This window comes from Brachyhypopomus gauderio, chromosome 3, assembly GCF_052324685.1.
Source record: "Brachyhypopomus gauderio isolate BG-103 chromosome 3, BGAUD_0.2, whole genome shotgun sequence".
Lineage (NCBI taxonomy): Eukaryota > Metazoa > Chordata > Actinopteri > Gymnotiformes > Hypopomidae > Brachyhypopomus > Brachyhypopomus gauderio.
The window spans coordinates 19,009,288-19,025,798 of NC_135213.1; the positions used below are offsets into that span (position 1 = coordinate 19,009,288).

At 43.6% G+C, this 16,511-nt stretch overlaps 2 protein-coding genes across 7 annotated transcripts in view; one reads left to right on the forward strand and one right to left on the reverse strand.

The window, feature by feature from the left end:
• Positions 1 to 200: 200 nt before the first annotated feature.
• clrn3 (clarin 3) lies at positions 201 to 4,748 on the reverse strand. 5 transcript variants are annotated; one of them, XM_077000014.1, is made up of 4 exons: positions 4,266 to 4,748; positions 2,530 to 2,890; positions 1,801 to 1,986; positions 201 to 1,385 (listed from the first exon to the last, which is right to left on the reverse strand). In XM_077000014.1, the coding sequence occupies exons 2-4, from the start codon at positions 2,759 to 2,761 to the stop codon at positions 1,117 to 1,119; spliced, it is 687 nt and encodes a 228-aa protein (XP_076856129.1). In that variant the 5' UTR covers positions 2,762 to 2,890; positions 4,266 to 4,748; the 3' UTR covers positions 201 to 1,116. The 5 variants fall into 5 exon arrangements, with proteins under 5 accessions (XP_076856129.1, XP_076856126.1, XP_076856127.1 ...); XM_077000011.1 differs by lacking the exon at positions 4,266 to 4,748 and adding an exon at positions 3,868 to 4,008; XM_077000012.1 differs by lacking the exon at positions 4,266 to 4,748 and adding an exon at positions 3,885 to 4,004.
• The window catches only part of ptprea (protein tyrosine phosphatase receptor type Ea), a 59,249-nt gene continuing 46,810 nt past the window's right edge, over positions 4,073 to 16,511 (forward strand). The window contains exon 1 of one of the 2 annotated variants that reach the window (XM_077000008.1): positions 4,073 to 4,208. The gene's annotated coding sequence lies outside the window, so the exon portion shown is untranslated. The remainder of the gene's footprint in view (positions 4,209 to 16,511) is intronic. The other variant, XM_077000007.1, reaches the window with a different exon arrangement.

Sequence of the window (16,511 nt, forward strand, 5' to 3'; positions counted from 1 at the left end):
TGCCCTCTTTGGATTGTCTATTAGTTCCTCTGCCTGCTCTCTGCACTGGTTCTGGATTTTCCTAATGATTCAGTTTATGCTCCTGGTTACAATCATCTGTCTGCATCTGCTCTCTTACAGCTCAATTCAGAAACAAGTGGCAGATTACAGTACTCAACTATGTTTCATTTGTTAAATAGTTATGAACAAAACAAATTGGATAAGATTTTATTTATTTTATTTTTTTAATGCTTAGGACTATGAGTGAATTACATTACTTTATAGTTCAGAAAATGAAGCGAGCAAAAAACACACATATTGCCCATTTATCGCCTGTGCTATGTTTAGAACTTTTACTGCTCCTTCCCTGCCAAGATAACGGCCCTGGACATTCTCCTACACCTCTTGATGAGCCAGAGTACACAAAATAAGTCCAGGATATATGCTCATATCATATCTAGATAATTCCATATCAGCTCAGCCTAAGGGATTCCCATGGGGTGTGGCCAAAACTCAGATTCATGGAATCAGGGATAATGGAACCTCTAATTGAATCATTGTCCTACTAGAAGATCCAGCCACAGCCCAGTTTGCCCTCCTTCCAGAGGGTTCTAGATTTCAATATGGAATCTGCTGGTTCCTGAATTAGCCCAGGCTGCCATGCCATATCAAGACATGGTTCCTGGATCTTTGGAGGAAAGACTAATGATTCCAGCAGAAAAGGTTAATCCAGCTACGTTGTTTTAACTTCTAGATTATTGTCTTAACAGTGGAAGTTGCCTTTTGAAGGATTGATGCCATTACTTTAAAGCCACTGCTAGACTTCCACAGGTAAGCGTCCTCTGGTTTTTCAAAGTGGAAGGGTTATATAAAAATAAAATCATAATACATATAAACATGGGACCAATCACTACATACACTCAAGTCAACAATAAAAATCTCTTTGTCATCCAATACTTGCAATTTTGTTAAAGCCAAAGTATGGTAAGTCCTTTGGCGTCATTGCAGGTAAACAAGCCATAAATACACTGTGTCACTAATATTTCCACTTAAAGTCTCCTCCCACCAGATCATTGTACCATGACAGCATCGCTCTGATGATGCCAACCACAGCCCCGTGGGCGGAGGCCTGAGATGTTAATACATCATGATGTCCTTGGGTGCGTCCTCTGTGGGTTTCTCCTGCTCACGCCGCTGTGTGTAGGCCGCATGCACATACATGTAGACCAGCAGGATGGTCAGCAGACTGACAGCGATGTATGGCAGTACCAGGTAGAAGCCGATGAGGAACGTCACCTTCTCGTCTGAAACCTTCACCTCCGGATCCAACTGAGCCATCCTCTGTGCTACGTTCACCGCTAACATGTTTGCTAAGTACAGCAGCAATGCCAGGAATGCCGACGATGCTGCACACACACACACACACACACACACACACACACACACAAGGTTGGGTGTAAATTAGTGTCACAACTGGCTTCCTAATCAATCCAGCCTGAATTTACACATGCTTACATTAGAATATTCACTATTCACTACTATTCACTATCTAATATTAATATTAGAATATTATGGAATTCAGCATTACTTGAATGGTTATGTATTGTTTCGAACAAGTTTCAGACTGAGGATAGTAAATGAATTTGATGTTTGGACTTTTGAAATCTTGAAATATAGAAATAGAACTCTAAATTAAAACCATTCTCAACTGAGTGTACATCAATGATCTCAACAATTTTATAAGAACTAGTAAGGTTCATGTTGAAGTGTTTCTGCTCTTGAAAGCTGAGGTTAATCTAGAATAAGAGTATGATGTCATACCACTTAATCCACTGCAGAAGAACAGTCCAATGGGCCCCATGTAGGTCTCATAGGGGTTACTGACAGTGTTGAAGAGAGTGATGAGGATACTTCCTGCAGACCCCACCAGAGCTATTATCAGGAGACAGAGCACAAGGGCATGCAGAGCTAATGCAGCGCCCCCGATCTCCCCCATCTTGTCAAACACTGGAAACGAGAGCATTTTAACACAATAATTAAGATTAAACATAACAATGCAACACCATTCAATTCACTCTCTCTGATGAGTCCCTTGATTTTAAACAAAGATGATCCACGACTGCAATGAATAATCTCGTCTCACTTATGAATATTTACCGAGTAAAATAAATACCTTTAAGTGAAAAATTATTTGAGTGAATTTGTGAAAATGTATATGGAATTACATGAATAAAAAATATATATACAAATTGTGTTTTAAAATACACACCCCCCTATTCTATGTCATGCATTTCAATGTATTTCAGTTCAACCTTTAAACATGATCATTCCAAATAAGACAACAGGCTTATTACTTCCTTGTGAAGCATCATTTGTCATAAATAATAATTTCATATTATTTTATTTGTCTCCTTGTCTTTAAAGTAACCATATTGGTTTAGTAGAATTTAGTAGTGTCTATTTCATATAGAAGACATTTATATACAGATTGATTTTCTCACAGTAATCACAATCATAAAACACCTCTGTAGAGAACAGACAGTATCTTACCCGTGACCTTGTCTTTAGAGTCAAACCTGGGACAGGCCACTTTCACCTCGCTACCGTTAAACAGGCCCATCTGGAAGGTGACCAAGCCACTGGCACTGGTACTGTTTAAAGGGGAACACGCCAGAGAAGACTCTGACCAGTACGCCGACATGCCATAGCCGAGGATGGCCACACCGCCCATACTCAGAATAGCGCTGGAGAGGAAGTATATCACCTTCTTGGCGGACGGCATGTTTACGCCGTGTGCTCGTCGATGATCCCAATCGGCCCCAAAGCGCCCGTGCGATTCTCTCCGTGACCGATCACACGTTTCCGATCTCACAACCGTTTGTCAGCCAGCCGAACACAACCAAAAAAGACGCTGTGATTCCCAGAGAAGGAAATACAGGGTGGAGAAGAGACAGAGAAGTGGGGTCATAAAAAATGGGCATTGATAGTGCCCCGCTCTTCAGTCCTGAAATCAGTTCTAGGGTTCACTTACTACTGGTAAAAGCAAGACCTGGTACATGAAAACTGACTTCAGATCAGTGCCATAGGAAACACTCCCATCCCCAATCCTGTGCAATAAAATCATTGAACCTTTGGTCAGTGAACAGCTGCTGTTGTCATGGGATTTATGGTGCACACCAAAACCATAATAAAAGGAACTGACTTTGAAAAATAAAATATGCTCTAGCACACGGTTTATGTGGCTCACTCATATGAGTGATGTTCCTTTTTGGAAGGTTTCACATATAGATAATGGATTTGTAGATACATCTAATAACACTGTTTTGCTCTGTGATCTCTAAGTTTTGATAATTTCTTTTTTAAGCAGTCAGAACAATTTATAGAAATGTAAATATATATGTTTAGCATAAATTGTTTCCGTTTTGTCAAAATAATACGAGTTAGTATTTTGGAGGGAGTTTCTACTAATGCATCTGCTGGTCCAAAGGGCTCCATGATCAAAAATCATAATGGGAATAGACCGATCACATGTAGCAGGTACGTGACGAGGCGCGAACTGGTACCACGACGACTGAGAGAACACGTGTCGTGTTGACGTGCTTTCCGATAGTTGTGTACTTTATCTTTGTACTGTAATTTCCTGAAACGTTTATGTAAATCAATACTAAAACAGTCCAACAGGTGGCGCTTATTTTAGTTATTAATTTGAAATGAACACTACAGCACTTGAATCCACACTTTCGTAGCAAATCTACGCAGCCCAATCCACGTGATTTTTTTAATATGACTTTTATAATATGACTATATATGACCATTATTATTGTCATTATTATCTTTAACAACATCAATAACAACAATAATGTTCCTAGTTTGAAAAATAAAACTTACAAAATACAAACATTCACCCCTTGTTCATCAAGTGTACTGCCATTAACCACATTAAGTGTGTCCAGTGCTGGTGCCGGCAGGACTCGTGTCCCGTATATCGCGACCTGGGCTCCGTCGCCCGGCGCATGTCATTTCAGAGAGACTCGCCAGGCGGCGCCCTCTCCCTGGAGCAGAAAGCCCCGGAGAAAAGAGTGAACGCTGACAGAGGACTCATCTGCGGATCAACTCGCCCCTCTCCGTTCAAACAGCAACTCCGTTCAGAAGTCCCGCCCAGCCCGCTCCAGCCGCCGCTCACCGGACCGTCCAACACCCGCGCTGGATCAACTCCTCGTATTTGTATGGTAAGGCATTGAATATCTCTACAGTTATTGTTGGGTCCACGTACTGTCCGACAGTACCTCATTCCGCAAGCGTAAGTGTAGTTGCGCATTGGTGTGGACACGCGTGCGGGCGTTTCTCGGGTCCAGGTAGACGAACCCACGCAGGTAGAGTAGCTGACCCGCACACAGCGCGCAGGTTGGATCAGCACATTTACAGTCGGTGTTTGTCACTCTGGAAATTAAAGGCCTTGTGTTGTAAACCCAATCGTGGAATGGAGGTAGTGAATATTTATTTCATCCCGTGGTATCACGCCAGTTCCGATATGGGTCAGTGGAACACGCACCGAGCGCAGAATTAAACATGTATGGTACGTCGTTTGGTCTTCAGGTTGTTCATATTCTTTTCATTTTTTTGAAGGAGGCTCATGTTTTAATCCGAGGGAAACGCGGAGGATAGGAATGCCGTGCGGTACAGCGCGGAGGTGGCTCGGTTCGCCTCGGGTCCTGCGAGCCGTCTGTGGCTCTGCGCGCTGTGTGTGAGGATGTCGGAACTGCACAGAGGAGGAGTGTTCGGGGAACGGTCATATAACGGCAGACCTTCCTTAGCCATCATAATAATAATACACGGAATAAATAATAAGACATACGCGTCAGGCATTTCGCGTATAAGACATACGCGTCAGTACATTTCGTGCACAGACAGAGCAGACGAGACCACCGATTGAAGTCCCGTGATTTTTAGAAGGCTTCGCGCCGGTCCGTTCACGTGAGCGGTTCGGTTATTTGGACCGAGTGTTGCTTTTCTATGACAGTATTCCATTTCCCCCTTTATTTGTTTTTTATTTAAAAAATGGAATGTAAATCTGTAATGACACAAATAAGCATTTAACCAAGGAAGAATTCGGGATAGTTTTAAATCAGTAAATATGAAACTAAATATCAAAAAGTTCGATGTATATTTTACCCTCGGCATAGTACACCAAACAAGTATGACAACAGAAATAACACGTTGGTACAATTTCCTTAGCAGAGACACTCAACATTCTCTGCAAAGGAAAAACAAACTGTGGACTCTGGTTACACTGGGAGTCTTCCAGCTGAGTACTGGTATGACCTAACATATATACAGAGCACACACATTGTTGCTCAAAATTTAAGATGTTCTAAACCATTTGTCTGCATAAATATTTTACTTTTTCATTTGTCAGACACTCGAGAATTGTATATATATTTCTTTGTAATGACATGTGCTCTCTGAGATCAAGGGTCAGTTTCTTTAGAACTGTTTTCTCCTAGATGGTTCACGGGAATGTATGACACTTTCTTCACATTCTGCATTGGGACTACCAAGATCATTATGTAGTAAACTACTATGTGTTGTACAGTGGCTGCAATTTAGGTGGTTGAAATTTAAGCATTACACAGATTTGGTTGAACTTAAAGAGCTACAACAAAGGATTTGTGTTTGTGTCTTCAGGGATATAAAAGGCAAGTTTGGTAGGTTCTCCTTGAATGACACCAGGTGTTGCCCTGCAGGTCTTTGAGATGGACAGTGACATGTGGCCAAGCCTTCTCGCTGTGTTCCTCGCTGTGTCAGGTGGCATTGTTCATCTGGACGTGCGTGTGGAAGGGAGAGAGAAGTGCTCATCTCTGTCAGCACCCTCATCAAGGCCCTGGCACTGACATTACATCATCGCTCTTCATCTCGTGTTCTTCTTGAGCTTGGATGGGACATTACAAATCTTAGGTGGATAGGCTGTTCAAAGGTATAGGGTCATCACGGGCGCCCAGTGTGTAAGAGGACTGGTCTGGAATTGGTCTGCTCCGTCCACACTGTTTGACCAGTCAAGCATAACTGATTCACATTCCAGCACTCCAAGAATGTGGTCCAGGAGAGGACACACTTGGGCCATGTGATGTGCGTGGGTGCTAGTGTTTGTGTGGGTAGTTGCAAAGTAAATGTGATTTCGTACAGTATGATACAACATAATACAATACACTGTGTTGCTGTGTCTGTAAAGTCTTAGGTGGGTCATTGCTGAACCTCGGGGCTCAGTATACTGAAATGCAGGAAAACAGTCTAAAAGCTCTGGAGACACAGTGGCCAACTGGTCACTTCCTGCCTCTAAGCAGGAAGCCAGAGCACCCCCCTCCTGTAGATTCACACACACACACACACACACACACACACACACACACACACACACACACACACACACACACACACACACACACATACACAGAGAGAGAGAGAGAGAGAGAGAGAGAGAGAGAGAGAGAGAGAGAGAGAGAGAGAGAGAGAGAGATCCCATGAACTGGTAGTGGAAGATATGATGTTGTTCACTATACCTATGGGAAAATACTTTCCAGCAGGCTGTCACCCTTAAACCCCCGCCGTCTGCAACAGTGATCTTTAGTGCACTTTTCCTCTTACAGCACATGCAGAGAGAACATGATGCCAAGCCAACCTTGTGGCCCTGACAAACCGCTCGACACCATCCCATGACAAACCATAGAGCTGAGGTCAGATGGTGCGGGTGTCCTGGGCAGTGTGGCGGGGGCACTCGGTGCTACCGAGCTGTGCAGACACGGCTGTGCCGTTGTACCTGCCACCTCTTCCTGCCTCTCACTGGGACACTGGTGCGGGACCCGAACTCACCTCCACGCTCGGCCTTGGCCAGCCTGCGAATCACGCACACGTCACCCCGATACGGTCACATCACCAGCACTGGGGAAATTCTGCAGAAATGTGTCACTTTGGTGGGACGGACGGAAGACGAACTGAGACTGTTTGTTTTTGGCAACAAGGGTAAATGTTCAAATAATAGTCTTTCTAGTTCACTTGCGGAAATGCATGGGTTTATACACAGTGGGATTGTTGAGCCTGAGCGTGAACGTGAATACAATCTAAATTTCAAGACATTATATATACCGGTATTTACTAAAGATAACATGTTAAGATCTACTATTGAGTTCTGCTTAAATCTGCACGAATGCATTTAACTAACATTAGAGAAGTGGAAGCCACTTTTATAACAGCACTTGTCTGCAGTGTCTTAAGCAGATGCGGCATTTGTACGCGATGTCTGAGGCAGCTGAGAACAGCATCGTATGGAAGGCACATCCAGAACTTAATGTGCACATGCAGAATGCAGAACAGGAGGATGGAGCTGAACATTTGTAATGAGCAGCGTTGATCCACTTCATGTGTGCTGTAAAACACAGGCAAAGACCCAGATCAAAGTCCTTACATTTCCTATTTCAGCACAAAAATAACCCTCAGTGTCCTAGACTGAATTCATGCAGGAACTCAATTCCTAAAGAGAACCCATCTCTACAGAGAAATCTGATGCCGCTCTATAGGGTAGTGGTGTTGTTAGGAATATTATACCAGATTCTCTATCTGTCTAAATCAACTTCGAAATAAAGTATTATTTGAGAGGTAGGTTTACTTAGGGCTTTGTGAAATTCTTAACAAACAAAATATCGATAACAAAATGTGCATACATAGTTACTAAATGCTCATTTTTGGGGGGGGTGAATCAGAGGAATTCCTTCACTTTTTAAATCAAGGACTTAGGAAAGGGATCTGGATTGTATGTAAAGTCTGTGTGTAAGGAAGGGGATCTAGTTTGTGTGTAAGGGCTGTGTGTAAGGACAAAGATTTGGTTTGTGTGTAAGAATGGGAATCTGGGTTGTGTGTATGGATGGGAATCTGATTTGTGTGTTAGGGCTATGTGTAAGGAAGGGGATCTGGTTTGTGTGTAAAGATGGGGATCTGGTTTGAATATAAGGATGAGGATTTGGTTTGTGTCTAAGGATGGGAATCCGGTTTTGTGTGTAAGGGCTGTGTGTAGGGACGAGTATCTGGTTTGAATCAGAGGTGACAGGGAAGGGCCGGTGATGTCATATCGAATGGTTGCCCAGAAACAATATGGACACACACAGACACACACACACACTGGTGATATTTTTATATTATTTGTCTTAGTCCCTTCAGCTTTGTTCTTCCTTATGCAGATCCAAAGCTGAACAAATAGAAAGAATGAAGCAGGAATTTGTCAGACAAGGAATACTTTTAAACATGAGGTTCAGTTACAAAATCTAGTGTTTATATTAAAATATGATATGTTGTTAGCCATTTGGATTCGTAGCATGTTTAGGTCTGCTGGTTTAAGGAAGTAACCATCCTCTGTGGCATGTGGCAGACCAAAGTACTAAAGGGCCTCGTATTCTACAAGTGTCACAGCACAAAGACTCTTGTTCCAGTGCAGGAACTGATGTCACTCTGGACCCTCTGTCCAGCGGTCCAGAAGATATGAGCACTGTGATGCTTCTGCTCCTATGGTGGGTGGTGTCCTTTGTGCAGACAGATACACTCAGGTGTGGTGTTACGTTAACCTTGCGCAGGCGGGGACACTGCAAGAAACTACACCTTTGAAATGGGATAACATAGAAAAGGGATGATCTCACTGGACTGCAGAGACTGCGGTCTCTCTGAGTGTGTGTGTGTGTGTGTGTGTGTGTGTGTGTGTGTGTAGGGGCATTTGCATTATTTAGTAAAGACTAAATGGGCAGGGCTTACAAAGAAAGTGACCCTTTGTGGATGTGGAATATGTCTTATGAATGAGAGGATCTTTCTTTGAGTCTGTATGTTTTTGAGCTGTGCAGCTGTGTATATGTTTTTAATCAACTTTAAATGGATAGGTGTTACAAAAAAGAGACAACTTGTAAGTGTGGCAAGTGCTGGAAGGTGTGTGTGTGTGTGTGTGTGTGTGTGTGTGTGTGTGTGTGTGTGTGTGTGTGTGTGTGTGTGTGTGTGTGTGTGTGTCTGCGTGCGTGTCTGTGTGTCTGCGCACTCATTTAGCTTGGCTGGGAGGTTCAGCTCCACCCAATCCTCTGACCCTTGTTTCTGGCAGGAGAGTAGGCTGGATCCAATGGAGAGCCAGATTGCACTGAACCAGTACAGACACCTTCCTCTGAACCAGTACAGACACCTCCCTCTGAACCAGTACAGACACCTCCCTCTGAACCAGTACACACACCTCCCTCTGAACCAGTACAGACACCTCCCTCTGAACCAGTACACACACCTCCCTCTGAACCAGTACACACACCTCCCTCTGAACCAGTACAGACACCTCCCTCTGAACCAGTACACACACCTCCCTCTGAACCAGTACACACACCTCCCTCTGAACCAGTACACACACCTCCCACTGAACCAGTACACACACCTCCCTCTAAACCAGTACACACACCTCCCTCTGAACCAGTACACACACCTCCCTCTGAACCAGTACACACACCTCCCTCTGAACCAGTACACACACCTCCCTCTGAACCAGTACACACACCTCCGTTTGAACCAGTACAGACACCTCCATCTGAACCAGAACAGACACCTCCCTCTGAACCAATACACACACCTTCCTCTGAACCAGTACACACACCTCCCTCTGAACCAGTACACACACCTCCCTCTGAACCAGTACACACACCTCCCTCTGAACCAGTACACACACCTCCCACTGAACCAGAACAGACACTAGGGGTGGGAATCTCCAAGCACTCTACGATTCGATTCGATTACGATTCAGAGGTCTGCAATTCGATTATAAAACGATTATTGATGCATCTTGGTAGTAGCAATCCATGATGAATTAACTTCAATTTTATTTCCATTTTAAAACTCCCATTTTATTTTATATTTAATCAAACGAAAGCAATATGGCAAGTACAAGGCCACACTCCAGAGAACTGAACAAAGAAATACAAACTGAAAAAGTGCACCTGTAGCAGCATGTTTGCAGTAAATTAACAGATTTCAGCAAATGCCAACTCTTAACCAACATGTGCAAACAACAAACAAATATGTGGTACCAAAACCACAGCTTCCACACAAGAGTAGAATGATGTGCTAGCAGCTGACTTAAAACAATAATGTGATAAAAAAAGCGAATTATTTCGAATCATTTCGAGTACATGTATAAATATTTAACTTAATTAAGTTTAACGTGCTGGGAAATAGCCTATAGAAATGGACCTTGAAAGTGACGTACAAGTGCTTGAATTTCACCTTGTAAAAGGTGTATGAACCCTGCAAACATGACTTTGTTCATTGCGCTGAGGCGCGGCGCGCGCGAAGTTACAAAACTCGAGAGGTGCACGACCTCGCGAATCGACAGCGCGCGAGACCCTCGCGCACGGGCGAAGTGACCGCGATTACGTCATTTTCGCCGTGCGGACCCTCGCAAGTATAAAACCAGGCTTCAGTAAGTTAGTGTCGGCTGGATTTGCCGCTCTTCTTGCGTCTTTGTTATGTGCGCAGCTAACGTCTAGACAATCGATTGTTGTCATTTGTGAATCGATTCTGAATCGTCCACGTTGCGCATCGAGATGCATCTAACAATCGAAAATTACCCGCACCCCTAATAGACACCTCCCACACCTCCCTCTGAACCAGAACAGACACCTCCCTCTGAACCAGTACAGACACCTCCCTCTGAACCAGTATAGACATCTCCCTCTGAACCAGTACAAACACCTCCCTCTGAACCAGTACACACACCTCCCTCTGAACCAGTACACACACCTCCCACTGAACCAGAACAGACACTAGGGGTGGGAATCTCCAAGCACTCTACGATTCGATTCGATTACGATTCAGAGGTCTGCAATTCGATTATAAAACGATTATTGATGCATCTTGGTAGTAGCAATCCATGATGAATTAACTTCAATTTTATTTCCATTTTAAAACTCCCATTTTATTTTATATTTAATCAAACGAAAGCAATATGGCAAGTACAAGGCCACACTCCAGAGAACTGAACAAAGAAATACAAACTGAAAAAGTGCACCTGTAGCAGCATGTTTGCAGTAAATTAACAGATTTCAGCAAATGCCAACTCTTAACCAACATGTGCAAACAACAAACAAATATGTGGTACCAAAACCACAGCTTCCACACAAGAGTAGAATGATGTGCTAGCAGCTGACTTAAAACAATAATGTGATAAAAAAAGCGAATTATTTCGAATCATTTCGAGTACATGTATAAATATTTAACTTAATTAAGTTTAACGTGCTGGGAAATAGCCTATAGAAATGGACCTTGAAAGTGACGTACAAGTGCTTGAATTTCACCTTGTAAAAGGTGTATGAACCCTGCAAACATGACTTTGTTCATTGCGCTGAGGCGCGGCGCGCGCGAAGTTACAAAACTCGAGAGGTGCACGACCTCGCGAATCGACAGCGCGCGAGACCCTCGCGCACGGGCGAAGTCACCGCGATTACGTCATTTTCGCCGTGCGGACCCTCGCAAGTATAAAACCAGGCTTCAGTAAGTTAGTGTCGGCTGGATTTGCCGCTCTTCTTGCGTCTTTGTTATGTGCGCAGCTAACGTCTAGACAATCGATTGCTGTCATTTGTGAATCGATTCTGAATCGTCCACGTTGCACATCGAGATGCATCTAACAATCGAAAATTACCCGCACCCCTAATAGACACCTCCCACACCTCCCTCTGAACCAGAACAGACACCTCCCTCTGAACCAGTACAGACACCTCCCTCTGAACCAGTATAGACATCTCCCTCTGAACCAGTACAAACACCTCCCTCTGAAACACGCTGAGAGGAACTTGGTCGGCTGTGTTTTAAACCTGTGGGAGCCGCAATTATATGTGCTATTATATGGAACATCTCCATGCTTAATCACTCTCTTCCTCTCATTCACCTCTTTGACTTCATCTCTCTCTTGCCCCCCCCCCCCCCCCCCCTTCACACAGAGGTCCCCCACAGCACCCACACAGCCTGGATCTGTTGTAGAACATCTGTAGTATTTATACACCCTTTGTGGCAGTAATGCACTAGGTGCTGGTCTGCCTATTGGTATCCTACTGTAATATGCCAATGTGCATGTATTGCATGTGCAAACTCTGGTACTGATGCTTCCTCCTGCTGTTTATAGCCTAGCTAAGGACCTGTCTGAACACACAGCACCATACAGACTGGATGTTCAGGCCTGGAGTGGTGTGTTAGGACTTTAGCATGCCCTCAGAAAGACTTCTTCACTCCTAGAGAAACTAGGAAAATGGAAATCAACAACAAAAATAAACAAACAGCAACAACAAAAACAAACATAGCTCTGCTGTTGCTTTCGGTTCTGCAACGTTTTTTTTTTTTTTTTTTTGCTTTGTAAACATCACGGTGCTGATATGTTTTCCACATTGTGAAACTCTGAATTACAGCCCTTGTCTGTCCCCTTGAAACCATACAATACAATCTGAGCCATGGGAAAGATCAAGGGAACTGCCACTGGTGATTTATGACCTTTTCTGACTAATATCCACTCCGATACAGAGTCCACTCAGCTCACGCCAAGGAGCTTTTCCCGCCTCTGCGTTATGTTAACACTTTTCCTCTTGCTGTATATCTAACGTTAGCATTATGTTCTTCATTTACAATCTCTTAATTTGTTGTGCTCATCACAGAAGGTGGTTTGGGAGCATGTCAGTGCCCAATGCTGCATAAAGGTTTCTTACTCTCTGAGCTCTGTCGCCTCTGGATCCTGTTCCAAATATACCAATCAGAATAAATATGGTTAAATTAGAATATGCTCATAAATAGGTAGAAAGAATGACTCAGAGACAGATAAAGAGAACAATACAGATAGAGAGGTACAAAAAGGGAACAGATAATGTTTCACTTGCATCTTTTCAAATGTGGCTGGTGACAAACATATGTCTGCTCAAGCTTCTCGTTTGCAGCTCTCCGGCCACTGCACCGGAGTATGACTGAGTTAGACTGAGTATGACAGTATGTCTAAGTACTGTAGTATGTCTGGGTACTGGAGTATGACTGAGTTCTGGAGTATGTCCGAGTGCTGGGGTATGTCTGAGTACTGGAAGCATGCTAGCCAGCTTTAGCACTCTCCATGCCACACTGACACTAATTTGCTGACAGTTCTTGATACTGTGACAAGTGATGATTTGTGCTGTATGTCATCAACCACTAATATATGCAAATATATCATCCATTTGTATTCTCCATTAGCCAATCCAGAGCCAGTCCTGGGTCACAGCGTATCTTGTACGGGCCTTGATATGGAACATAGCACCATCCCACTTTCTCCAAGCGTAAAATATGCGCATCGCTCACCAAAGCCATGTTTTTTGCTGCTGTGACAGGTATATTGAGGATCTCCACTGCAGAGCAGCCGACGCAGTCACTAGTGGCATCGCTTTTGTGCTATAGTAGACAAAGCGAGAGTGGTGGAGAGGCACTACTTCACTCATCCGCCATTCATCCCCAGCTGCGTTAGGGTGAAATAATGAGAGTTTCATAGGCCACCCCTCCTGGCCCACTCCCGCCCACTCCTGGCTCAGTCCCACCCACTCCCGCCCACCCCCGCCCACTGTGAGGTGGAGAGCAGTGTCTAGATGGATGTAGCCTAGAGAAGCAGGCATGGAGCAGGAATGTATCCTGAAACAATAAGAATGCCAGCGTCCCCAGGCAGAATGAGCGGACACGTCCTGTGGCTAATACATCTAATACAGAGGTGTCCAAACTTTTTGCAATGAGGGCCAGATCTGGTAAAGTGAAACTGTGTGCAATATAAAATATCTGCTAGTGTGCCGCATATTACTGATTTTATGGCATAGGCTGGGGGCCGGTGGAAGTTTGGACATGCCTGACCTTATACATTCATTTAGTTTTGCTTCGATCATTTGCATCACACAAGACTTCTGCCAGCAAAGGTAGCTTTTAAACTGCAGCAGTAATGGTTCACCTTCGACCGTTGACATGCTCTCTATTAGGAAGCACATGGCGGACTGGTTCCATCACCGGTTAGGGTTAAATCATTTACCCCAGAAACCTCTAAACCTGCTCCTGTTTGGGTTAGGGTTAAAAGCCTCCAAACCTGCCCTGGTTGGGTTAGGGTTAAAAGCCTCCAAACCTGCCCCTGGTTGGGTTAGGGTTAAAAGCCTCCAAAACTGCCCTGGTTGATTCACTCTTTAAATCTGCAGTAAGCAGGTCCCACAATCTGGCATCTCACATGGCCAGAACTCATCAACCTAGGTCAACACTGAATCCTTTATAGAAAATACAGCAATGTACTTTGGGGTTAATGATTTACACTTACAGTATGTGAAAGATTATACTACGTGGCAGGGCCGGAGTGGGCCCCTTTTTCAGACCGGTAGTTTCATGTCCACATCCAGCCCAAAATTATTTTTCCTTCCCAATCGGCCCAAGCTAGATATTGACATGAGCCGGCCCATCGGGAATCCTCCCGAATCTCCCGATTAGCCACACGTGGATTATCATTCAGGTTTCATTTGGAATACTGAATGTGTTTCACTAATAGATTAAGAGACACAAAGAAAATACATGAACATACAACAATACACATTGCCTGTTACTAGCCTAACTAAGTGTGGAGATGTGTTCAAGTGTGGAGATGGTTTTATGTTTCAAAGCTGTAATGTTATAATCACAATCCACATAGCTAACCTGCTAGATAAGTTTAATGTCCCTGGTATTTTTACACATGTTATGCTGAGGTCTGCCAGAGAACTTGTATGTTCGTGGGACCGTGAACAGCTTGGAAACGACCAAACACTGAAATCATGTAATGTAATCTAACATTTAAAACACCCTGACGTTTACAGCTGCTCAGGAGGGAAAGGTCTGTCTGTAGATGGTGGAATGTGTAGGGGTGGAACTTCTCTGGCGCTTGACCAATCAGAATATAGTGGGTGAGCTGACCAATCAGAACAGACTGGGCACATTGGGGGGAGGGGCTCATTTAATTCAGATTCTGACATGGTGTTGATATGTTTGCCACCATCCCATCAGCCTTGCCAGGACAGACGATGCCGCATACCGGCCCCTCCTCCCATCACCGCGTGCACATGCACTTCTGTGTATGTTTTTGTGTGTAACCACACCCCTGTATTTAGGATTTGTCCTCACAAGCCTTGTATTCCTAATTGCATATCTCTTGTATTCCTGGTATTTTGTTTTTACTTGTTTCTGCATTTCCCATTATGGATTATTGTTTTGACTGTATGGGTCAGATTGCTGGAGTTTTGACCTTTGAACTTTTCCACTGGTGAGAATTGCTTACTGTAAAAAACATCTGTGATGTATTCAACAAAATGTTACAGATAATCTGTTGAGAAATTTTAACTCTCAAAATAAAGGTATTAACAAACAACTATATGTTGAATATAAAAACTATTAAAAAATCCCAATAATGAAATAAGGTATTACATAATTGATAGACATTTTATTACAGTAATGGTTATAGTAATTGGGATTTACAATAATGGAGTTTTATTACATTTTTGACTAGGTTAAGTTATTACATTTTTGTGTTTATTACATTATGGGAAATTATAATATTGGCTTCTACATTCCTTCAGGATTGGCTCAAAGAAGAAGACATTTGTGTAATTAAGGCAAAGGTTGGGCAGTCGTCTTCCTGCTGTGCTACCAGACATGAATGTGTTTACACTAGTCCAGTGTGTTCCAGTTCATTAAAATACTGAGGAGGTTCTGAGTACCAGATGCAGGTGGGTTTGGTTAGGGTTTGGACTGAAGTCTGCAGGAGGGAAGCCCTCTCACAAGAGCACCGCCAAGTCCCACTTCAGCATTTCAGAGTAAATATTTTACAGCGCAGTCAGTGATAGCATCAGACTGCTCTGAGATCTGGAAATGCTAAATATGGTCAAGGAATGTGCGCGCAACAAATAACCTCAAAACATTTAGACCACATCCAAGCCTTATTTTCTTTGCAGTAAAGGTGGTGAAGGTTCTGTTTCTGTAAACTACAATTTGACATCTGTCGATTAGCATGGCCAAGGAGTGGCCTATCATATGAGAATAGCTGGGATTATAGGAACAGGATGGATATGATTGTACGCCTGAGCTTAGCCTCTTGATATAAATGAATCCGTTTCAAAAGTCTGAATTAAACTCCACTGTATATTTGTGAAAAGCTGACACATTCTTTATCTTCTCAGTCCTAATCCCTTTGCCCTTTCCCCCTCCCCTTTCTCTCCTCCTCATTAGAGCTGGAAGTTGACACTGGCTGGCAGTTAATGTATGGGGTGGGACAAAACCAATGTGTGTAATTTAGCCCCGCCCACACCCTGGAGGAGTGGGTGGAGCCACAGCATGCCGCAAGAAAGCAGACTTGCATAATAATTAAAGTTTGTGCCTCCCTTTGTGCGTTACCCTCTAAAGCCACTCCCTCCTGCCTGATAGTGTTGCATGTTTTTCAAAGCATATGTTTTCTCTCTGCACATCTGGTG